At 39.1% G+C, this 23,784-nt stretch overlaps 1 protein-coding gene across 2 annotated transcripts in view; it reads right to left on the minus strand.

The window, feature by feature from the left end:
* Positions 1–23,784, minus strand: part of CNOT10 (CCR4-NOT transcription complex subunit 10) — a 78,057-nt gene that overhangs the window by 46,617 nt on the left and 7,656 nt on the right. For both annotated transcript variants that reach the window (XM_044679645.1, XM_044679644.1), the window contains exons 2-8: positions 9,388–9,482; positions 8,720–8,881; positions 8,441–8,591; positions 5,715–5,860; positions 4,176–4,262; positions 3,597–3,680; positions 1,000–1,117 (exon numbers count right to left, since the gene is read on the minus strand). In XM_044679645.1, the coding sequence (XP_044535580.1) occupies positions 1,000–1,117; positions 3,597–3,680; positions 4,176–4,262; positions 5,715–5,860; positions 8,441–8,591; positions 8,720–8,881; positions 9,388–9,482 (843 nt within the window). The remainder of the gene's footprint in view (positions 1–999; positions 1,118–3,596; positions 3,681–4,175; positions 4,263–5,714; positions 5,861–8,440; positions 8,592–8,719; positions 8,882–9,387; positions 9,483–23,784) is intronic.

Here is a 23,784-nt window from a genome sequence, read left to right on the forward strand (position 1 = left end):
ACCAACCATTTTTTAAAATTCAAAAATATTTTTTAAAGCCATCCCTATTTCCAAAACAAATTTTGGAAATTTTTGTGGGTGTAACTGTGTATCAACTATTTATTCACTTGTAAAATATACAACAAAACTTTATTACTCATAAGCATTTATTATTTGTTAAGATTACACTGTGGCAAGTACCTTTTATAGAGAATAACTACATACATTACTTTTAAGGGGGAGAAGGATAAGAAATGAAAAGAAAGAAATCTTCACTAGACTTTCCCAAAAAACTTCTCCTACCTGATCTCCCTGCCCTCCCCTTTGCCTCACTCCAATAGGTCAAGTCAATGGTGTTCACAACCCCACGACAGAAATTCACCATTAGACTAGTTGAAACATGAGAGATAACCTAGATAACAGAACTTTCATCTGACTTCCTTCTGTCCTTACATCTCAGCTCTGTAGTCCAAACATACCATAAAGTTATTTGCTATTTAAGATGGTAGGCTTTTCAAAAACAAAAAACTTTAAAGTTTGGCTACTGCTAGGAATTAATGAGGAGGCAGCTAAGTGGCCCAGTGGATAGAGAATTGGGCCTGAGTCAGGAAGACCTAAATTCAAATCTGGATTCAGACACTAACAAGTTGTGTGACTCTTAGCAAGTCACTTAACCTCTGTTTGCCTTAATCTGCCAGAGAAGGAAATGGTAAACCACTCCAGTATCTTTACCAAGAAAGCCCAAGGCCAGTTGTGCCGTACTATGGTCCATGGGGCCACAAAGAGTCAGACATGACTGACTGACTGAACCACAACAAAGGAATCAATATATAATTAACTGAAATCTCAAGAGTTTTGGATAAGGCAAAGTAGATTCCAAAAGTTATATACCTCTCTGAGGCACCATTAAAATTATCCACTTTAGAAAGCATTCTCAATGGTTTTCTGTGAACTGAAAAGGCAATAAGAGAAGGAAGAGACAAAGAATACACATTATTCAAATTTCATAAATTTTTTTACCTGTTTTCATGAATCCTGGGTGTTCGGCAATATTTGCACTATTTAACAATTTCACTGCTTTTCGATAATTGCCCCTTAAATATTCAAAATTGCTTTTAAGAAACAAAGAAGGAGCAGACTGTAAAAAAACATAAGTTATAACTTAAAGAGGTATGACATGAGTTGAAAATTGCATTACTATATTAACATGCTAGCAATGAATTAAGATAGTTCTATCTCAGTTATTAGAAGGTACAATTGCTTGTTCTTCCTTATTTTAACATCTGATCTATTTCTAAGTTTCTTGTTCCTATAGGAATGAATAGATATAAAACCCCCTAATTAGCCAAAAACAAGAGCCAACTACCAAAAATATGCTTTAAAGGTGTATGCTTTTATATTGTAGTAAAGGGAATTCTATATTTGTTCCATCTCTGATTTGAGACTAACAATCATTTCGATCACTACTACAAAAACTTATGAATTAAATACTTTCCCAAGCCAGTGGTGTTTATTCAACATTTATTAAGCACCCAATGTGGAACTGAATTGGAGTAGGGGGGAATAACCCAAGTAAGTATGACCAAGTAGAATGCGCTGAGTGCAAAGGAAAACTCCGATGGATCTAAAATTGGAGGGGGAAAAGAGGACATCTGGTTGTTGTTCTGGAAGTGCCCAATCAGGGGAAGATGTTGACACCCAACAGGAGAAGGTATGAATGGGCCCACCCAGATGAAGTTACAGATTTATTGAAGTAACAACAGGCTCTCTTATATCCTGAACTAACTCAAGCAATTGGGCCTTGTTTCTAGAAAGCTGTAAAAAAAGGCCTGTGCCTCAAAGCCACCCCACAGCAGGCTGCCTCATCATTTGGGGGGGAAGTGAGGGAAGTACTGACTCCTGCCCTGGTCCCCAAAGTGTGAGCTCTGACTCCCTAACATTTCTTCTCCATAAGCCTAGCTTCTTACCACTTTAATGTTCCTCGCAGTAGCCCCCAATGTCCAGCCTACTTAAAATCTGCTTTAAACAAACACCCCACCCAAGAAAAAACCTCAGGCATCAAAAGTCCCAAGAAGGGAATTCCCAGCCTCCTCCCATCCCACTGGTTCTTTAGGCTGAACACCCAATCCACCTGCCTTTCTGAGCAACCACACCAATCTCTTCTTTCTGCTTCAAATGCTCATTCATCTAACAAAGCTTCCTGACCACCAAGGAAGCCAACCTTTTCTGGCCAAGCTCCAGATCTCGGTAAAACCTGATCTCTACCTGCAGCCCCTTCCTTCCACCCCTCACTCACTCACTCCAGACTGCCAGGGTGGCTGCTCACAGACTCTTGGAGCTGTAAGGATGGGATTTGTGCAAGGGGGATGGGACCAAAGGAGCTAAACTCCCCAATTCTTTCCACCACTCTGCTAATCTGATATTCCTGCTTCCAAGCCCACCCCACAGAGCCCTAATTCTTCTACTTTCCAGGTTTTTCAGAAGCCATCCCAAAATATGCAACATTTCCTGGACACCACCAAGATCATCCAGCTGGTTGGTGGGCCAAATTTCAGGGTTCTTGGCCTTGATTACAGAGCCATGTAGAAGATGCTTAATCAATGTTGAACTGAATCGGAACAAAAGACCAACAGAAATCCTAGCATGTCCAAAGCACAATTACATTCCAGTTACTCTTAGGCCAGGCAGACCAGTGAGACACATACATATGCCTGAGGAGGCAGATCCCACTACAAAAAGGTTGTTGGCATTTCTTTTCTGTTAATGTGCTTTGTTCTATGGTGCTCCATAATGAGGATTTTATATAGTCTGAGAATTCTCATCTAATGTGCTGTGTTTGCTACTGTGTCACTGAGAGACAGCTCAACATGGCCACTAGAAAGCTGGTTATGAAGTGAAGGTCTGGGATAAAGTTCTGCCCCTCCCACATGCTGGTTTGTGGGACCCTGAGCAAATCACTCGACCTCACTTTGTACCCCAGGTACTGCTCTGGACTGGGAGATGGGTTTCCTCATAAGGAGTTCTCAACATGGGGGGAAAAGGGCTAACTTTATAAAAAATTATTTTTTTAAGTTGCTAGATGCTTTCAAGAAGTGATTAATTCTTGTTCTCTACAAACACAAAAAACAAATCCCCAACAAAAAAGAATGAGCAACTAGGTAGATAAGACTACTGGGCCTAGTCAGGAAGACTCCTGTTCATGAGTTCAAATCCAATCTCAGAAACTCACTAGCTGGGTGACTAATGAGCAAGTCACGTCACCCTGTCTGCCTCAGTTTCCTCATTTGTCAAATGAGTTGGAGAAGGAAATGGCCAACCACACCAATATCTTTGCTAAGAAAATCCTAAATGGGTTCACAAAGAGTCAGACATGACTAAGAAACAACTAACCAACAATAACCTTCAAAAAGAGATGACTAGAATGATTGCCCTGGCCAATGCTAGCTCTCTGCTGGCCTGGCTTTCCCTGATGACAGGAACAGGCCATATCACAATCACCTCCTTAAAGCTTTCTTGACAGGGAGTTACGCCTTTCCAAGAAAACAAAGGTGCCAGGATGTCCTTAGGAGATAAAGACAAAAACTGAAAAAGGAAGAGGAAATTGGGAAGACACTTACATTTCCAGCTGTATTCATGACAGATTTGATTTCCCTTTTGCAAGCTTTCAGAGACTTCATCTGGATATAGGCTCTCACTTTATACTGCACAGTTGAAGGGAAAATTTTTCACATGAGAACCACACTGAATGTAAACATCACAAAGCAGTGTTTAACTTTGGGAGACGGAGAGTAAAAATGTGACGTCATATTTGCAAGGTTAATGCTACAATGAGATATCGCAACTATTTCTTATTTTAAGAGCTAAGTTAAAGCAGTAACAAAGAATCAAAGCAGTCCTGGAGTGACAAACCACAGACATCATCCGTCCATTATTATCTGCAAGACAATTGTCTGACTGCTGGTTGGCTTTTCTGTCCCCACCACTTCCCTGGTGGGGAAACACAACTAAAACACTTCTCTATTAGTGACACTGGAACCAAAACCCAGTTAGGACCATAAATTGGCTATGAAATGAAGTCATTCCCTGCAAGAATAAAGATAGATGTTTCTAGATTATTTCCTGTTTCCTGTCTCAACATCCATTCATTGCCAGACTGACTACACACTCTGTAGACTCCATCTCAGACATAAGCTCACCTGGTGAATCTTGGACTTTGCAGCTTCTATTAAGGCTCCACTCTCAGCTTTATGATTTGATCCCTCTTTGCTTGTAGTGTTTCCTGACTGTGAAATTCAAAAAATAAAATAAACCAGAATTTAATTGAACTTTTTGCAGTTTAAATAAATAGATACTGGGAAATAATAAGGAGGCTCTCAGGAAACCAGAGATGTTTTGCTGTCCTGGTCTTAGTACTACAGAAAAAAAGACCTTCCAATGAAAAAACTCATTTATCTCCTTTGTGGTAACACCTTTTGAGATGTTTATTTACTGACAAAAAGGCACCGTTGCCCTATGTACTGAAGGTGCATAATTTTCCAATAAAGGAGAGGGAGCTAGGGAACAAAATAAGAATCCCCTGTGAAAGCCAAGCACACATCTCTGTGCATAGAGTGCATTGAACTCTGTATGTGACCAAAGAAATAAATTGCTTTACTTTCACAAAGATGAAATTAAATTGCTCATGTGTAAGATGAATGGGGGCCCAATTTATTTTTTTAGAAACCCTTACCTTTCATCTTAGAATAAGTACTATATTTTGGTTCCAAGGCAGAAGAGAGGTAAGGGCTAGGCAGTGGGGGGTCAAGTGACTTGCCCAGGGTCATACAGCTGGGAAGTGTCTGAGGTCAGATTTGAACCCAGCACCTCTCATCTCTAGGCCTGGCTCTCAATCCACTGAGCCACCAAGCTGCCCCTTGAAACTCAAAATTTCAAAAAACAAATGTTAAAAATCCTTCACACAAAGGTGGGAACCCTCCCCTTTTAAAAAAAGTAACCACAGTAAGGCCCCAATGGGGGTACAATACCTACTGTGGATGGCTAAAATCATGGATATATGGTAGTACTTGCACCCCTCCCAAAAGTGAGAGTAAAAGCAGAACTGAAGCCAGAGAGACTTCCTAGGGTCTGTCACCTGGCCTGGCTTCCAGAACAGAGAGAACTTTGCCCCTCTGTGCCCACTAACCACCAACCTGCTTACATCATCCATGTGTCCTGAACCATGTGCTGGTACTCTCCCTCATCCTGGGGTATCCCCTTATCTGTTTTCCTCCTCCCCATCGGAATTTACCACTACAGATAACCGAAACAAGGAAATAAAAACTTTGGGGGTGGGGGTAGAGAGACTACTATATACATTCAGAGTTAAGGGATATTACAGTGCACATAGCACTGGGCTTGGAGTCAGGAAGACCTGAGTTCAAATCCAGCCTTAGACTTCCTCATTGTATCCAGAGTCATACAATGGGCACAAAACTTCACCTGTCTGCCTCAATTTCCTATAAAATGGAGATAATTGCATTATCTGCCTTCCCAGGGTTGTTGTGAAGATCACTTAAAAAACGCTCATTCCCTTCCAGATGTTTCAAATGTCCAATAAGATTAAAAACACGTGTGGATTGCACCCAAGAGGCGTGTGACCTTTATAGCCTTTACAAGTGATGGTTCCTGGTCCCCGTGACAAAGAACCCACAGTTACTTTTGTTCTGATTTGGACACGTTTGCCTCTAATCACTCACCTCGTTATTTTTCCCATTCTTGTTGTTATTGCCCTGGGAGATCATTTTTTCTAGAACAGCAAGAAGATGCAGAGCTTTCTCGGCTTGGTAAGTTAGAATATAAAGATCCACAAGCAAGAAACATACGGCCTGTGCAAATTTCTCTTCTACATAACACAAAAGGGGAAAAAAAGAGACATGAAGATAGGTACACACACTTCTAGCAAACAAGGCCAAACAGACTTAGGCTTAGAATGCCAGCTCCCAAGTCTGATGGCCTCTTGTTCCTGAGCCTGCTCTCACGCTGGATAGAGGGTCCACAGCCACAAATGGGATGCCTGCAGACAGTAATACTGCTGCTGTGCCAGAGCCTGCAAGTATCTCAGGCAGTGTGGGCCTCGGCCTACTTCTGGGCCCTTTCAAAGAGACCTATTTGGCAAGGACTCAGACACAGACCCAGAGTCTTGTCCAGAGCTTCTTTAACCGAGGTCTAAACTAATCCTCAAGGAGTTAGGGGAAAGATTTCAAGAAATCCATGAAATTGGATGGAAAACAATTAGACTTTTATTTCAATAAAATTGTTTTCCTTTGCAATCTATCTTTAATTTTACACACTTAAAAAGATGATTCTGAAAACAGCCAAAACGATCCAGGTCCATGACACACGCAAAGTTCTGAACCCCTACTCCAGTTTTGGGATTCAGAAAGCCAGCCTTTCAAAAACCTACTCTTTAAATGGATTTGCTAACAACAGCAATTTCACATGATATAACACATTTTCTTAATGGAGGAAATTAAAGCAAATTGGAATTTCCTATTTTTTAGTTTTTGAAATAGGAAAAGCATTTCCTCACATTCAACTCTGCTTAGAACTCTCTTTTGCTCCTAGTTCAGTTCTGGTCCCCACCTCACAGAGTTCCCAGCTCTTCCTTCTTTCTCTGAGTTGTCTTACTACAGTGAAGTTAAGTCAGACATTGAGATAATTCTGGGCTCTTTCCCTTGGCCCTGCCCCACTTGTCCAAGGGTCCTCACAAGGACTCCAGTTAAATGGAGTGAAGTGAAGGGCTACCTGCCCCAAAAGGGTCCAGTCTCCTCCCTCAATTCCCCCTGAAGCCTCGTAGCAGGGAACAACAAGCTCCCTGAGACTACATGTAAAAATCGCAAAGTCTTACCACAACCTAGCAAACCTTGTGAGAAAGGCATTCTCAGGAATTCTGAGAGTTGTACTCAAAGATGGAAGAAAAAATAAAATCATCTTTCTCAGTTTTCCACAAAATTGTCCTGATAGAAGGCAATACCTTCATATCTTTTTGTTCTTTAACTTTTTCTAATCATTAGGAAATAGGAAATGACTCTTACTACAATGATTCTCCATTTAATTCAACTGAAGTGACATTTACTCAAAGACTTTTCTTTTCAAAGCACTTAGCTGGGTCTTAGGGTTATAAAGACCATTACAACATTCTCCTATAAACCAACAGGAGCTATTTGACATTTGGTAATATTTTACCCAAATATAATACAAAATAGAACATGGTGAGCATATGAGAGATAGAAAGAAGTCTGGAGAAGGTTAAGAGTAGGGAAAGACTGTTTCCTATATAGTGGGACAAGGCAATGGCCATCAGTGGGAAGCTTGAAGCTTCAGAGAGTTGTGCACCAGCAGGGTCTCAAAGGATAGGAATCTAAGACAAAAGACATTCTATTTCTCATTAAAACATGACATAAGCAAAGGCAGAGAATACGGAATCTAAAAGATAAGTGGTCTGGCTGGGCTAGAGCTCAGAGAATACTTGAAGGGTATGAGGTGACACTGGAAAAGATGGCGTGGTGGCACATCATTGCTTTGTGTCTATTTGTTTGCCTATTGTCTTCTTCATTAGACTCAAATTCCTTGAGGACAGGAGCTACCTTTTGCCTCTTTTGTATCCTCGGTGCTTAGCGCAGTGCCTGGCACACAGTAGGCGCTCAATAAATTTTTACTTATTGCTTGAAAGGACCTGGAAGGCTAGGAAAAGGAGTTTTGCATTTATTGAGGAGGCAATAGGGTCTACTAAAGGGGTTTTCAGTAGAGGAATGACATGACCAGATCCACAAAGACAGAGTCATCTGGCAGCAGAATGAAGGACAGACTAGAGGGAGAAGAGCTTAGAGTATCTAAGGCAAGATCAATGAAAAGCCTGGAGCGGGAGCCCAGATGTGTGGTCAGGCCTATAGGCCTAGGAGAAGGCCTGCTAAAACAGCAATGGGGAAAGAAGGGAGAGAGAGGAAATGCTACAGTAATAGAATTGAGAGGATTTATCAACTAATTAGATGTTCGAAGTGAGAGAGATTTGTCAAAGACAACTAAGTTTCAAACAGGTGCATTAGGTATCATTAACAGAAAATAAATCAAGTCAGAAAGATGAGCAGACTTTGGGGATAAAGTTAGTCCCATTTTAGGCGCATCGAGTCTGAGAGGTCAGTGGGACACTCAGGTGGCAATTTGGGACTGGTGCTCAGGACAGACAGCAAGGTCAGAGATATGGGTACGCAGTAAGAAGAGAAGTGAATCAAGAGTATACCAACAATAAGAGGTCAGAAAACGGAAAAACAAGGGGCTTGCAAAGGAGACGGAGAATAGACAATTAAAGAGATGAGAGAGTAGCCAGAATGTCCTAGTAAAAATTATTCAAGAATTTGATGAATTAAAAAATTTAAGTCAGAGAAAATGTGCGAAAAGTTACTTGCTTCGATCAATGACGTACCAAAAGGTTCTATGAACTGATAGAGTTTCTCTCCAACTGCTATTGCTTCAGTGTGCTGGCGCAGGTGATAGAGAATAACAGCTTGATTATAGTAGAGCATGCTATTTTCGACATCATCTAAGCCATCCATTTCTTCAACAGCTGAATGGACCTGAAAAATACCCCATTATACTTTCTGATTCACAACAAGAAAACAAGGGGCAGCAAGCTTCAATGGAAGTAACCTATGAGAACAATGCTGAGTAGTGTTTTGTTAGTCAGTGTGTAATGATAGATTACCTGATTCTTCAGCTGGTTGAGTGTTGCTCTCAAATGATCAGTGGTTGTCTGCTCATTTTTACAGAACTCGGCCACAGCCGTGTTCAGAACAATCTTGTAATCATCTTTGTTGATGTCCTGCAGGCAGGCAAGGTGCTGGAGGCACATATCATAATTCCCAGCCTAAAAGGGCACACAGAATGATTTATACTCTATCCTCATAAACTATTAGTTTCAAAAATGATTTCATTCACATTGTGATAGAACAGAGGTCACAAGCCCCTGTTTCCTAAAGTTATAGTACTAAGCCATATCTATGGTTTCTTCTTGGTCCTTTATTGTTCTGAGAGAAATGATGAGTCTAAACTCCTAAGAAGTAAAATTTCTTACTCTTCAAATAGAGAAAATGCCCAAAGTATACAACATCCTCAGTGGGCCCAAGATAAGCACAGAATTCAAAGAAATCCAAATTCTGAATTTAAACAAAAAGTTCAATCCTATGGCAAACAAGTTGTCAGAGAACAACTCTTTTGCTTTAATGCAATATATCTAAAAAGTTGGTCTTCTAAATCTTTTCACCAGTCTTTAAAGAAGTTTCATATTTCACAGAAATGTAAGGATTTTTCATATGCTTATGGAAGACAATATTCTTGGAAGCAAAAAAAGCTAAAGATATTAACATTTATTACCATGAATGCTTGAAAAGCATTGCTTGATAATTCCTTCTCTTGGTCAGTGATCCCAGAAGTAGAAACTGTTCCTTCATGTTTCTCTGTTCCTTGATCTAGAAACAGAATATTTCAAATATTCTTTAGAAATCAAAAGCATTTTGGTGTTTTTCTTATTAGAAACTTCTCTTAGTTTATTCTTCTTGCTAATTTTTAGTCATAATTATACTTTACAATACTTTCCAATTAGAATTGTTAATAGTTTGTAAAAATGAAATTAGAAACTTCTGCCCTAAAAAGTGTTTAAATCCTTTTCCTAGGTTGGTGGTCAAAGACAATGTAATTTCACCATACTTATTTTCAGAAGTGAAAGCTTTTTCATGATAAAAATACTTATGATACCACAACCACCCAGAGAGAGAAAAAAAAATACTAAAAAGACCTTGTCCTCAAGGATCACAATTCTGCAGTACTTTTTTTTTTAATACCAAAAGAGCATTATACTAATTTATAAACTCCTAATCATTCAAATTATAGTTTTAGAGCAGTGATTCCCAAAGTGGGCACCACTGCCCCCTGGTGGGTGCTGTAGTGATCCAGGAGAGTGGTGATGGCCACAGGTGCATTTGCAAAAGGAGATCCCTTTGGCTTATCCTGAAATATGGGTTGTAATTCAAAAGTTCTTAATTGCATTTCCTTCATCATATTTATTGGAACCTGGATTCAGTGTGGTAACCAATTTATTAACAAAAAAAAGAAAGCAATTGCAAATAGTCAATTGCGGTGATTTAAGATTTCTGCTGATGAAGATAGAGCCAAGGATTACTAAATTGGTAGCAGCACACCAGGTTCATCCTTCTCATTAAGATGATTTCAAATGTTTTAACTTTTTTTGTAATACATTCTATTCTGAGTTCAATAAATATTTTCATAATTTCAAAGTTCAATGTTTCTAATTTACACCTTTCTTTACTATATTTTACAAAAAAGGTAGAAACATTAATACATATATCTTTCCTATTAATTGCTATTAAAATTTTAAAAAAAATTAATTTCCAGAGGGCGCTAAGTAATATTTTTTCTGGAAAGGGGGTGGTAGGCCAAAAAAGTTTGGGAACCACTGTTTTAGAGGCAGAAAAAGCATGTAGGTTACTTTATCTAACCTCTTTTCTTTACAAATGAGGAAAATGAGGCAGAAGAAAGTTAAAAAACAAATCAAAACAGAGAATGTTTGATTTGGAAAGGCCCTCTTTGCCTTACAGACCATATGTAAGTTCAACTTCTTTTTTTTTACCAAGGGGGGAAACTAAGCCCCAAATTGAAACCAAGAAAATGGTTCCTTAAGTTTCCATTGTTTAGTGATAATGTAATTTACATTGTAAATTACAAAAGTAATGCAGCAGTTTCTAGTAAGAGTTGAACTAAAAACATATTTCACTACAATAGTTTTCTCTTTTTAAATTAAGATCTTTTTTTCCCCAAAGATAGGATTTTCTTTTTTTAATCTCAGGAGAATAAAATCTGTGAATTCTATTCAACATTAGAAAGGATACAATGTCCAATTCTGGAAAAACATTCTGATGTTAAAAACAATTTGAGCAGCTTTTCAGCCACTCTAAGTCACAGAGTATGTCACATTTGGTTTTTACAGATCAGTGCTAACCTCTATTTTGGTATAATGATTGTTTTGCCTAAGGGAACCTTTCCCCCAATTTTCAACCCTTTGGAATTCAGAGCCTTGAAGTTAGATAAGTGATAAGAATCTAAATCACTTTTTGGAGACAACAAGTTTCTTGTTTTATTTTTATAAACTTCAGACCTCTTTTGTCTGTAAATCATTTAGCCGTACCCATAAAGCATGATTACTGACATTTAAAAATTTATCCCCTAGCCCTATTCACAAAACACAGTTTTGTTTTAGGAATGAGGTAGCAAAGAAATAAACATTAAAAAGTCTAATCTCTAAGGTTAAAAAGTAAATGTTTATAATGAATATGTATTATCCATCTACAAATATTTATGTCCTAACTTCTCCCTAAATTTCCAGTCCAGTATTTTCATCTGTCAACCAGGTATGGCATCTGGATATCTTCGTGGAACCTAAGACAGGACTCATTTTCTTCCTTCCAAAAACCTGTCTCAATTCTAATTCTTCAATTTCTGTTCAAGGAGCACCATCTTCATCATCTTCCAAGCCTTAAGCTTGGATCCATTTCCCCCCCATCCTTCTGCCTTTCTCTAAGCACCTAAATCGTACTGTTTCTGTGCATTCTCAAAGCCACTAGAGGGCAGACTCCCATTTTTTAAATTCAGGACACTGATTTCCAAAATTTTAAACTGCACTCTCATCAGTAAATACATTTTTAAGCACACAATCTTAGCAGATTTTACTGAAGAATTGCACCACTGGACTCATAATTATGAACATACAATACATTTAAAAGGATAAAGTTGGGGGCAGCTGGGTAGCTCAGTGGATTGAGAATCAGGTCTAGAGACGGGAGGTCCTGGGTTCAAATCTCACCTCAGACACTTCCTAGCTGTATGATCCTGGGCAAGTCACTTAATACCCATTGCCTAGCCCTTACCACTCTTCTGCCTTGGAACCAATACACAGTATTGATTCTAAGATGGAAGGTGAGGGCTTTAAAATAAATAATATAAAATACAATAAAAAGATAAAGTTGAATTAATATTTTGAAAATATTTCATTTATTAATGGTTCCCAACATATTTTCCTCCAAAATATTAGTAATGTAACTGAATGTTTTCTTAGTCTGACATTTTATAATATAGCAATTAGGAGGTCTAAGTTTAAAATATTTTAATACTTGGTTTTACTAGCTGTCTTTGCTGAAAAAGAGATACATGGATGCAAATAAAGATAAGAGTTAGTCAACTTTATGAACCTGATACTTATTTTCCAATCCTACCCACTGATTATATAGAGGGTTTTGGTAAAATTTTAACTAGTAAAATATACAGCTTCCCTAACATTAAGCATCGTCTTTGCAAGCTTATAGGAGGTTTAATTTTTATATTTTTAATTAGATGAATTCAAAACCCAGGGAAATTCATTACTTGGAAGATATTTTTTAAAATTGGGAAACTGTGTTTCCTAGTTTTAAAATGTTCAGATATGGGGGTTCTGATAGGTTTTAGCGACCAAAAGATAAAAGTATAAGTATTCAAGAAGGACTTGTTAACATAGTGGCAAATGCTTCAATGAGATAAAAAAAAAATAAAGATTGAGAAAGTTCATCAAATCTGGCACTTAAGAGTAGAAGGATAACTTTGGGGAAAGCAGTTTCAGGTTACATGAGGAGTAAAAGCTAAAGAGGAAAGGGAGGATCTGGGAGTCTGGAAGGCTAGGCATTCCATGACAGAAACAAGGTGCTGAAAGGGGTGGAGAGGCAGACTTCCCACCCTGATCTACTTATCTCACTGAATATTAAAGTGGGAGGTGGGGAGGTGAGGATAATCTTGAAGGTCAAGGGTCTCAGGACCCTGTCACCCTCAACTCAAGCCATCCAAGCCTTTTGGTTAAGAAAAGTGAGAGGAGGAACAGGATTAGCGACAGGCTTCCAGTGAGCACTTCTGCTCCACCACTAGGAACCATAGGCCTTACCACACACCCACCAAAGCACGTTTAGGACTTCTGGAATTCTCCATCCACTTTGCAGCTGGACTCTGATAAGTTTTCCCTCCCATCCTTGGCATGTATGAAGTGCTTGAAAAATGGTTTTTCAGTCATTTAGTGGGTGAAAAAAGTACTGGAGACAATGATAACCCTTTAGAGTCACATTAGAGATTACAGCTCTCATTAGGGATTTTCTCAATGCTTTTTCTGCAACTAAATCTCTGGATCCACCTCTGGATCCATGCAGTCAACAAACCCATCACTTCCCAGGACACTGCCTAAAGATTCTCCTGAGCACTTGGCATGACATCACCACTCTTTTCCCCTCCTTTCCCTCTTGCATCCCTCAGATGCTTACACAATTATCTTCTACTTCAAACCAGTCTCCTAAAGAGATGGCAAACCCTCAACATTCCGAAGTGATGCCATTTCATCCCTTCTTCTCCAGGTGAATGCCTTTTTTCATCCCCACTCTCATCAGTCCTCAGTCTCTCCCTGTGTCAGCTTGATCCATCCATCCCACCTGCTATCTTCCTTTGTCTCACCACCATTTTCTGGCTAAACTCTTGGAAAAAATATCTGCCATTTACACTATCTTCCACTTTCTTTCTTCTCACTCTCTTTGGAACTTGTAGTCTGGTTTCCAACATCATCATCCAACTGAAAGGACTCACTCCAAAGTTATCTTCTTCACTGATTTCTTCACTGCCAAATCTAATGGGTCTTTCTTGATCCTTATCCTGTTGGCTTTGACACTATCAATCTCTCTTCCTCCTTGACAGTCACTTCTGTTTAGTTTTTCAGGACACTGCTCTCTCAGTTTCTCCTTCTTATCTGACCAATCTTTAGTCCCCATGAGAATCTTTATCCAGATTCCACAGTAATCAGAGGTATTCCCCAAGGCTTGGTCTTGGGTCTTCTCCTCTCCCTCTATACTGTCTTGGTGATCTCATTCATTCCCATAATTATACTTTATGATTATTCATTATCATCTCTATGGAGATGATTCACAGATCTATTTCTCCAACCCTAACCTCTCCCCTAATCTCCAGTGTAGACATCTTAAACTTAACAAGTCCAAAATTGAACTCATTATCTTTCCCCCCAAAACACTCCCCTCTCTTCCTAATTCTGTTATTACTGACAAAGGTGCCATCATCTTTTCAATCACTCAGGCTTGTAACTTAGCTGTCACCCTCAAGACTCTGTCCTCTCTTTCACCCTCATGTCTAATCAGCTGGCAAATCCTGTCAAATCCTCCTTGGCAATATTTCCTATAGACAGATAGAGATCTTAATGTGTGTACATGTTGTGTGTGCATGCATTTACAGGTATACATGTGTATACACATCCCATTTTTTCCTCTAACGCTGCCACCAACTTGGGGCAAGTCTTCATCATCTCATACCTGGCTCACTGCACTAGCTCCTGGCTCTTCTCCCTGTCTCAAGTCTCTCCCCATTCTAGGCCATCCTCCACTGTGTCAAAAAAGATCTTTGTCAAGAAAAGATTGGACTATATCCCTCCCCCAGTCAATCAATGCCAGCAATTCCTTGTTACCTCTAGGATCACATGTAAAACCCTGTTTGGCTTTTAAAGGTCTTCATAATCTGGTCCCTTCCTAGCTTTCCAGGCTTCTACATTCCCCCACCTCCCATGTACAGCCATTCCTCAAATATGACATTCCACTTTCACTGTCTGACCCCTCTTATCTTTGTCTCCTAGCTTCCCTCATTTCCTTCAAGCCTCAGCTAAAATCCCACTTTATGCAAGAAGCTTTTCCTAATCTTCCTTAATATTAGTCTCTCACTGCTAAGGTCTCCCACTTCTCTGGTATGTATAGAAACATTTGCACACTGCTTCCCTCATTAGATAGTGAGCTCCTTGAAAACAGGGCTTTGTATCCCTAGTGGCTGATTTGGCCAAGGACCTGACACAGGGGAGTCTTGCTGACTTGATTTGATTGATATACTGGACACCTTAACCTTCAGTGGCTTCCCACTACCATATTTCAACCACTCCCCATTCAATATTCTACATTCAAGCATTCTGTGTATTTATCACTCATCATTCCCCCAAGTTCTCCTCTCTCATCTCAGTAATTTTTGCCTAGTGGCATCCCCCATCTTGGGTTCCCCAAACCTCCCACCTGCCCCACAAAACTCTTCCAGATTAAAGTCACTTCTCCTCTCAGATTGCCGCACATCCTCCTAGAGAGCAGAAACAATGTGGCATTAACATCTCTCTTTGTATTCCAAACATATAACAGCACCTTGAACACAACTGGCACTTAACATTTGGGGAATTGGAACCTGTAGATGCTAAAAAGCTACTCAAAGGCTCAAACCTCTCTATAAATCTGATCTCAGACACTTCCCAGCTGTGTGACCCTGGGCAAGTCACTTGACCCCCATTGCCTACCCTTACCACTCTTCTGCCTTGGAGTCAATACACAGTATTGGCTCCAAGACAGAAGGTAAGGGTTATATATATTTAAAAAAAAAAAAAGAAAAGAAAAAGAAAGGGCACTGACCACAACAGTTGTTATTCTTTCTGGATTTATCTTCATCTCTCTTTATGCTCCCCTCTTCAGTTTCAATCCCCCTAAACCAGTGATGGGCAAACTTTTTAAAGAGGGGGCCAAGGGAAAGGAAATGCTCATCTGTCAGTCTGTTTCTAAGGCAACTCTTTCGAAGTTTCATTGTACTGTATTCATCAGATTAGGAATAACGTTGTACAGCTGGATAGAACATTCAGGGGGCCACATCTGGCCCAGGGACTGTAGTTTGCCTATCACTGCCTAAACTGATGAAGCTGCCCATAGCTGAAGCCTTCTTGGTAGGTGAAGAATTCTGCTAATCTGGCAGAGATAAGAAATGGCCCTTTCATTTTAAGACCAAGCAAGACATAGAGAATATTACAAAATGTAAAATTAATAATTTTGATTACATTAAATTAAAAAGGTTTTATACAAACAAAACCAATGCTACCAAAATTAGAAGGGAAGCAACAAATTGGGAAAAAATCTTTATAACAAAAACCTCTGACAAAGGTCTAATTACTCAAATTTATAAGGAGCTAAATCAATTGTAAAAAAAAAATCAAGCCATTCCCTAATTGATAAATGGACAGGAGACATGAATAGGCAATTTTCAGATAAAGAAATCAAAACTATCAATAAGCACATGAAAAAGTGTTCTAAATCTCTTATAATTAAAGAAATGCACATCAAAACAACTCTGCGGTACCACCTCAAACCTAGCAGATTGGGTAATATGACAGCAAAGGAAAGTAATAAATGTTGAAGAGGATATGGCAAAATTGGGACATTAATGCACTGCTGGTGGAGTTGTGAATTGATCCAACCATTCTGGAAGGCAATTTGGAACTATGTCCAAAGGGCTTTAAATGACTGCCTGACCTTTGATCCAGTCATACCACTGCTGGGTTTATACCCCAAAGAGATCATAAGGAAAAAGACTTGTACAAAAATATTTATAGCCATGCTCTTTGTGGTGGCAAAAAATTGGAGAATGAGGAGATGCCCTTCGATTGGGGAATGGCTGAACAAATTGTGGTATCTGTTGGTGATGGAATACTATTGTGCTGAAAGGAATAATGAACTGGAGGAATTCCATGTGAACTGGAACAACATCTAGGAATTGATGCAGAGTGAAAGTAGCAGAACCAGGAGAACACTGTACACAGAGAGGGATACACTGGCACAATAAAATATAATAGACTTCTCTACTAGCAAAAATGCAATGATCCAGGACAATTCTGAGGGGCTTAGGAGAAAGATGCTCTCCACATCCAGAGAAAGAACTGTGGGAGTAGAAACGAAGAAGAAAAACATATGATTGATCACATGGTTTGATGGGGATATGATTAGGGATGTAGACTCCAAATGATCACCCTAGTGCAAATATTAATAATATGGAATAAGTCTTAATCAATGACACATGTAAAACCAAGTAGAACTGTTTGCTGGCTACAGGAGATAGTGGGAGGAGGGAGTGGAAAAGAACATGAATCATGTAACCATGGAAAAATATTCTAAATAATTAAGTAAATAAGTATATATACTTAATTAAAAAATAAAAGGGACAAGGTAGGGATTTATATTAAAAAAGAAAGAAAGAAAGAAAGAAACGACCCTTTCCCCCACCAAGGAGAATGGATTCCTTAATTCAAGTGTTTTTCCCCTTCTCAGTTCAAGAATACAAGTGAGAGACGGTCAGGCTAAAGATCATAAAATGCACTTTATTAGTCAGTTGTTGATTTCACCAACATGGCCATTTTCCTGGTCTGTGGCTTAGCCTTGTCAATGCCTATGGACAATAGTAGCTGGGGTAACTAACACTCAAGTCTAAACAGATGTTGACCAAAATTAATTAATTGATTTTATTATTTTTTTTTTTTACAAAAACCCTTACATTCTGTCAATATCAATTATAAAGCAGAAGAGTAGCGGGGGCTAGGCAATCAGGGTTAAGCGTTTGCCCAGGGTCACACAGCTAGGAAGTATCGGAAGCCAGATTTGAAACCCAGATCCTCTCAACTCCAGGTCTGGCACCCTATCCTATGTGCTACGAAGGCGTCCCTGATTGATTAATTTTTAAACAAGGTTATTGACCCTCTGAAGAAAGGCTTGCCTTAAATTAATAGTCTACTTCTGCAAATTAAGAGTTTCTTTAATTTATCAACATTTTCCATTTGATTTATATCAAATGAAACAAAGTTTTTATATCAAACATCCTTTGTTAAAGTTTGAAAAAAGTAAACTTAATGAGACATGTGAGAAATTATTTTTTCTCTCCCATTCTCATAATGGTTAAAAATGGCTTTCCTTAAGTAGTATCTGTGCTAATGAATTTCCAAATCTGGTTATAGCACTTTGAAACATATGCAAGCTGAACTCAGCAAGCCTTGATGAACACCTACAATGTGCTGAGCACTGTGAGAGGCACCCAGACAAACCACAAACCAGGCTCTGGCCTCAAGAACCCTCCACTCTATGGGGTAGTAAATATAAAAGCTATGCAAATACAAAGTAATTGGGGGGAGCAGTAAGGGGGGTACCTTTTATTGCCAGACGGTATTTGGGTTGAGCCTTGGAGACGGCCAGGGGATTCCAAGAGGCAGAGTGGGCAGGAGATGGAGCAAATTTGCAGGGAACAGCAAACAAGTCAGCATGAGGGAAGGAGGGGAATGCTTCACCAGCCTGGAAATATAAACTATACCTGGTTTATGAAGGGCACTCAATGCCAAACTGTGGTGATCATACTTGATTCTCGAGGCAATAAAGGGCTAAAGAAAGTCATGTAAATGGTCAGACCTGGACTTTAGGAACATCAGCTGGACAGCTATTGGGAGAGGGCAGAGGCTGGAGGCCAGAGACTAATTAGGAGCTGTTGGCAACAATCCAGGAGAGGCCAGGAGGTCCTAAATTAGAGGAGGAGACATGGGAGTAGAGAAAAGAAGATGGAAAAGAGATACAGAAAGAGAATGGGCAGAACTTAGGGAAGGTAGGAATGACAAGGATGACTCTAAGGATACAGGCCTGGGTGATAAGAAGAATGGTAGTACCCAGAGCAGAAAAGAGAAGACTTAGGAGTACATTTAGGAGAAAGGCATTTTACTCTTGCTCAGTTTGGAACACCCCAGGAACCATGGCCATGCCTGGGATGCTCTCTAGTCTCCTGGTAAAATCTCATCTTTTACAGGAAGCCTTTCCCAACCCCTCTTAAGTTTAGTCACTTCCTACTCTTAATTCTTCCTTATCTATCCTGTCAAGAGCTTGTTTGCACAGATATGCTTGCTGTCTTCTCCATTATTTGCCTCTTCTTGTACCCTCAACACATAGCACAGTGCTTGGCATATAGAAGATTATTAATGACTGACTGCTAGGCAATTGGACTATGAAACTGGAATGCAAGAGTGGGCCAAGAGCTAAATTTGGAAGTCATCTGCATAGAGACGATAAGTACAACCAAAAGAACTGATGAAATCATCAATATATGGAGGAAAAAAGGGCCCAGAAGCATGCCCTAAGATACATTCACAGAAATGGACTTTGCTACTCCAGACAGAAAAAAACAATAGAAAGAATTCAGATACACAAGGAGAACTAAAAGAAAGATGTTTTATGTTCAAAATGTTTACAGAAAATATAAAGAAAAATTTCAGAACTCTGATGATAAATGCAATGACTAAATGGTCAGAGAGTAGACTGGTTTGACACGAATGCCTGAAAGAAGTATGGAACGGCTGACTGAAGTCAGACTGCAGAGGTTTTTAAATGCCAGAGTCATCCCTGACGCATCAGAGAGACACTGATTCCACAGAGCCTTTGCAAACTATTTGAAGGACTGAACTGAGGGTGGTGGGGGTCGGGGGTGAGATGGCTAACAGACTAATAATTGGCAGCTATAACATGAGGCTATGGTAGAGGTGGTGGTGGCCATGTAAGCTAGGGGATGAGCCAACTGACCTGACTGGGAGGTAAATGACAAACAAAGTATAGCTCTGAGGCTGCATCTCAGGGAGAGAACCCTGTGGTTTGGGAAGAAGAGAAATTCTTTTTAGAGTCAGTTTGAAACAAACCTAGAACATCCATGAAGTTATCCTCCAAGGGGAGGAATGGTCTTTATTCTCAGCCTCAAGGTTCCATCATTTTCCCACTTAGTAAACCACCCTTGGGCTCCAACCTCAGGCCCATTTTACAGAAGAAAAACAGGTTGGGGATATGAATAAAGGCATGCTGTTTGATGGGGTGCATGTCACTTTGAACTTCTCTGGACCTCAGTTTGCTCATCTGTAAAACGGGGGGGGGGGGGGGGGTCAAATGAAAGGATTTATAATGTTCCCCCACAGAGAAGTTGTGCTTCTAAAACTCAGAGAATCAGCAACAAAGTTAAAAAGTCAAGTTGCTCACTTTCAGTTCACTGCTTGTTCTGCTAATCTACTTTTTTGATGCCTATTTAGTAAATTAGTAAATAGTAAGAGAATAATCTCCACAGAAAACACTGCCATGTAGCAGTTTTCATTATTTTGACTTGTAGACCATCTATCCTATGTATTCTCTTTCCCATTTTGAAAAAGAAAAAATCTTAAAAAAAGAAAGAAAATGAAAGATGAACAACAATTTAAAAAGGTAAAATCTGGAGATATACTTAATAATCATTATTTGGGTTACTTTTTAAAACATTTGTATTGATTATTGCTTTTCAGATGTAAATAAATGTAGACTATACTTTAACAAAGCAAGTCAATAAGCATTTGTTAAACACCTACTATATGATAGGCACAATTCAGGCTCTGCCCTCCAGGGGTTCACAGAGTCAAGGGAGACAATATGTGAACAACAAAGTACAAAGTTCATCTAGAAAGGATGAACCGAGGGCAGTCTAAAGGGGAGGCACTAAAATTAAGAAGGCCTAGAAAGTCTTCTGGCAAAAAGTAGGAATTTAGCGGAGATTAGAAGGAAGTTTGGGACTCTCCAGGGAAAAAGATGAGGAGAAAGAAAATTCTAGACACAAGAGTTAGCCAGTGAAAAGAGAGTCAGGAGACAAGTTTCTTGTTCATAGAACAGGCAGGACGTCAGTGTCATTGGATCAATGAATACATGGAGAGGTATCAGGGAGAGGAATCAAGTCTAAGAAAATTGCAAAGAGAGAAAGGGGCCAAGGCCAGGTTATGAAGGATTTTAGCAGTCAGTCAGGGGACTTCGTTTTTGTTTCTGCAGGGAATGGGAAGTCACTTGAATTTACTGAACAGATGGGTGAGATGGTAAGATCTGAGCTTTATTAAGACCAATCTGACAAATGATGGGAGGGGCTAGAGCACAAAGATCAACCAATATAGGTTATTATAAGCCCCAGGGAGCAACAATGTCAGTCACACTGTGGTGCCAGGGTTAGAGAGAAGACATAGGTAGAATCAACAGTACTTGGATCAGATCCGGCTGGATGAGAGAGTGAGGAGACGATAACATCTAAGTTGTAAGTCTGGGCAACTGGGAAAATGGTGGTGCTCTTGAAAGTAATAGGAAAGTTAAGAAGAGAGAGGCTTTTTTGGGGGGCGGGGTGGGGGATAAATAATGAGTTTAGTTTTAGACTTGGTGAATTGAATATGTCACAGGGTACCCATTTCAAGGTATCTAATGAGTAGTTAGAGAGCTAAGACTGAAAAGTAGATATAAGAATCATCAGCACAGAAATGGTACTGAAACCAGGGGGACTAATGATATCATTAAGAGAAACAGTATAGAGGGAAAAAAGAAGAGAATCCTGGAGGACTACCAACGTTAGTGACAGAGGTAGGGATCCAGCAAAGGTCACAGGAAAGAAGTTGAATAGGATTTACATTTTGTTCTATTGCCAGACCACCTGGAAATCTCTCTTCATTCACTTTGATAGAGATTACATACAATAATCTCTGGGTGAAGGAAGAGATGCCAAGTAGCACCTTTGTTGTTCACCACCCCATTCTAGGTCACAGATCCAAGGCTGATTGAGAAAGGAATCTGTACCTAGGAATGGCACAGCAGGGTCTCAGGTCCAGCCTCCAGCCCAATCTGAAGCCCACAGAAAAATAACCAGGGCAGGGATCCCAGATCACAAGGATACTTGAAATTCTGTCCCTCTGAGTCAGCAGAACTTTCCTTCTGGATTCATCTTTTTGTCTCCTTATGCTCCTTTCCAACTGGCTGAGAGGGACTGAGTCCAGCAGCAGTCTACTGAAACTCCACACAGGGCAAACTTATAGGCCAGTTGCTCAGACCTAAACCCAGGTCAGAAACTTACAGTCAGATGAAAAGGGCAGAAAAATTAGACTCTTCCCTGGACTTCGGGATCACTGAAAGTTTGCAGGTCCTCTTCCTCAGCTGTACCCCTGAGTTCTTAGAATAACACAATACTTATTACCCCAAGAAAGAAACAAAAGGACCAGCGAAGATATTCCTTCCAGTAGTACATAGTGTCCAACCCCAACATAAACTCCAGAGTTAGGAAGTTTACTGGAAGAATGAACAAACAACAACAAAAAAGAATCCCACCATAAAGAACTATTATGGGAGAAGGAACTTTTAAGACACAAACCCATAAGTAGAAAATGACTAAAACAAGCAAGACCTCAAAGAACAAGGTTAGGCCTAAATTTAACTAGATTCCTAGAAAAGATGAAGCAAAAGTTTTTAAGTTTTAAAATGTTTTTACAAATGAAATGAGAGCTCTAGAGGAAAAATTGGAAAAGAAATAAAAGCTATGGAAGAAAGAACTGGAAAAGGAACTAAAAGCTTGGTATTAGAAGAAGAAAAAAAACTTAGCCAAATGACAAACTCCCTAAAAATTAGTATTGGACCAAAGAGAAGAGAATGACTCCATGAACAAGAAAAAATATTAAAATAAAGTCAAAAGATTTGGGAGAAAAAGAAAGAAAATGTAAGACTTCACATAACAAAAATAACTGCCCTGGATAATATATTGAGTAAAGATAATTTATGAATCACTGGACTACCTAAAAGCCAATACCAAAAAAAGGGTCTTGATGTCATATTTTAAGAAATCATAAAATAAAATGTCTAGGAAGAATCTACCAGACACCTGAAAAAAAAATGAAAATGAAAACGCTCAAGAACATTATAGTTAAAACCCACAGCTTTCAGGTCAAAGAAAAATACAAAAGCAGCCAGAAGGAAAGAATTCAAGTACCAAAGTTACAGAAGCACAAGCTATTTAGTAGGCTTTACAAAGAAGCAGAATTTGGAATACAATACTCCAGAAGGCAAAGGATATATATATATATATATATATATAAGCATACCACCAAGAATAATTACCTCAGCAATACTGAATATAATCATACAGGAGGAAAAATATATTTGTAATAAAACAAGACTTCCAAGCATTCTTCATGAAAAGACCAGAGATATAAACTTTAAAATGCAAACACAGAAATGGAAAGAAACATAAAAGAAGGATACTTTGCATTCTAATATAGGAAAATGATACATATATGACTCCTAAGAACTTTATTATCACCAGAGATCACAAAGGAAGTCTAGTTGGACAGAGGGCCTGGGAGCACTTCGGTTATACAGTGATAATCTTGAATGAAAAGGGAGGAAAAAAGGAATACAATGAAAGGAGAAGAAAAATGAAGAAAATTATCTCATATAATGAGAAAGTAGAAGTCCTTATAAACAACGAGGAAGGAGTAGAGGAAGTGGTAACTACTTCAATCTCATTCTCATTCAATCTGGTCATACATACAACACTGAGTTCAGAAATGTATTTTACTTAACAAATAAATAGAAAGGAAAGGGGAAAAGAGAGGAGGAATGTGGGAAAACAGATTAGTTCTAAGCAACAAACTATAACTAAGGATATACAAAAATATTATTAACATCTCTTCATAGTGGCAAAAAATTAGGAAACCGAAAGAATGTCTACCAACTAGAGAATGGCTGAACAAATTATGGTATATAAATGTGATGCTCTAAGAAATAATGAAGGGTATGGTATCAGAAAAACCTGGGAAGACTTACATGATGCTTATTAAGGTGGGAGGAACCAGAAGAACAGTTTATACAATGACCATAGTATAATAAAGACAAACTTGGAAAGACATAGGAACTCTGATCAACACAGTGTCTGACCACAATTCTAGAGATCTCATGAGAAAACCCATTTCTTGACAAAAAAAATGTAACAGGACTCAGAGTGTAAATTGAGACTTTTATTGGATATATCCAACTCGGGAATCTGTTTGGCTTG

This window comes from Gracilinanus agilis, chromosome 5 (genome assembly GCF_016433145.1).
Source record: "Gracilinanus agilis isolate LMUSP501 chromosome 5, AgileGrace, whole genome shotgun sequence".
Classification (NCBI taxonomy): Eukaryota; Metazoa; Chordata; class Mammalia; order Didelphimorphia; family Didelphidae; genus Gracilinanus; species Gracilinanus agilis.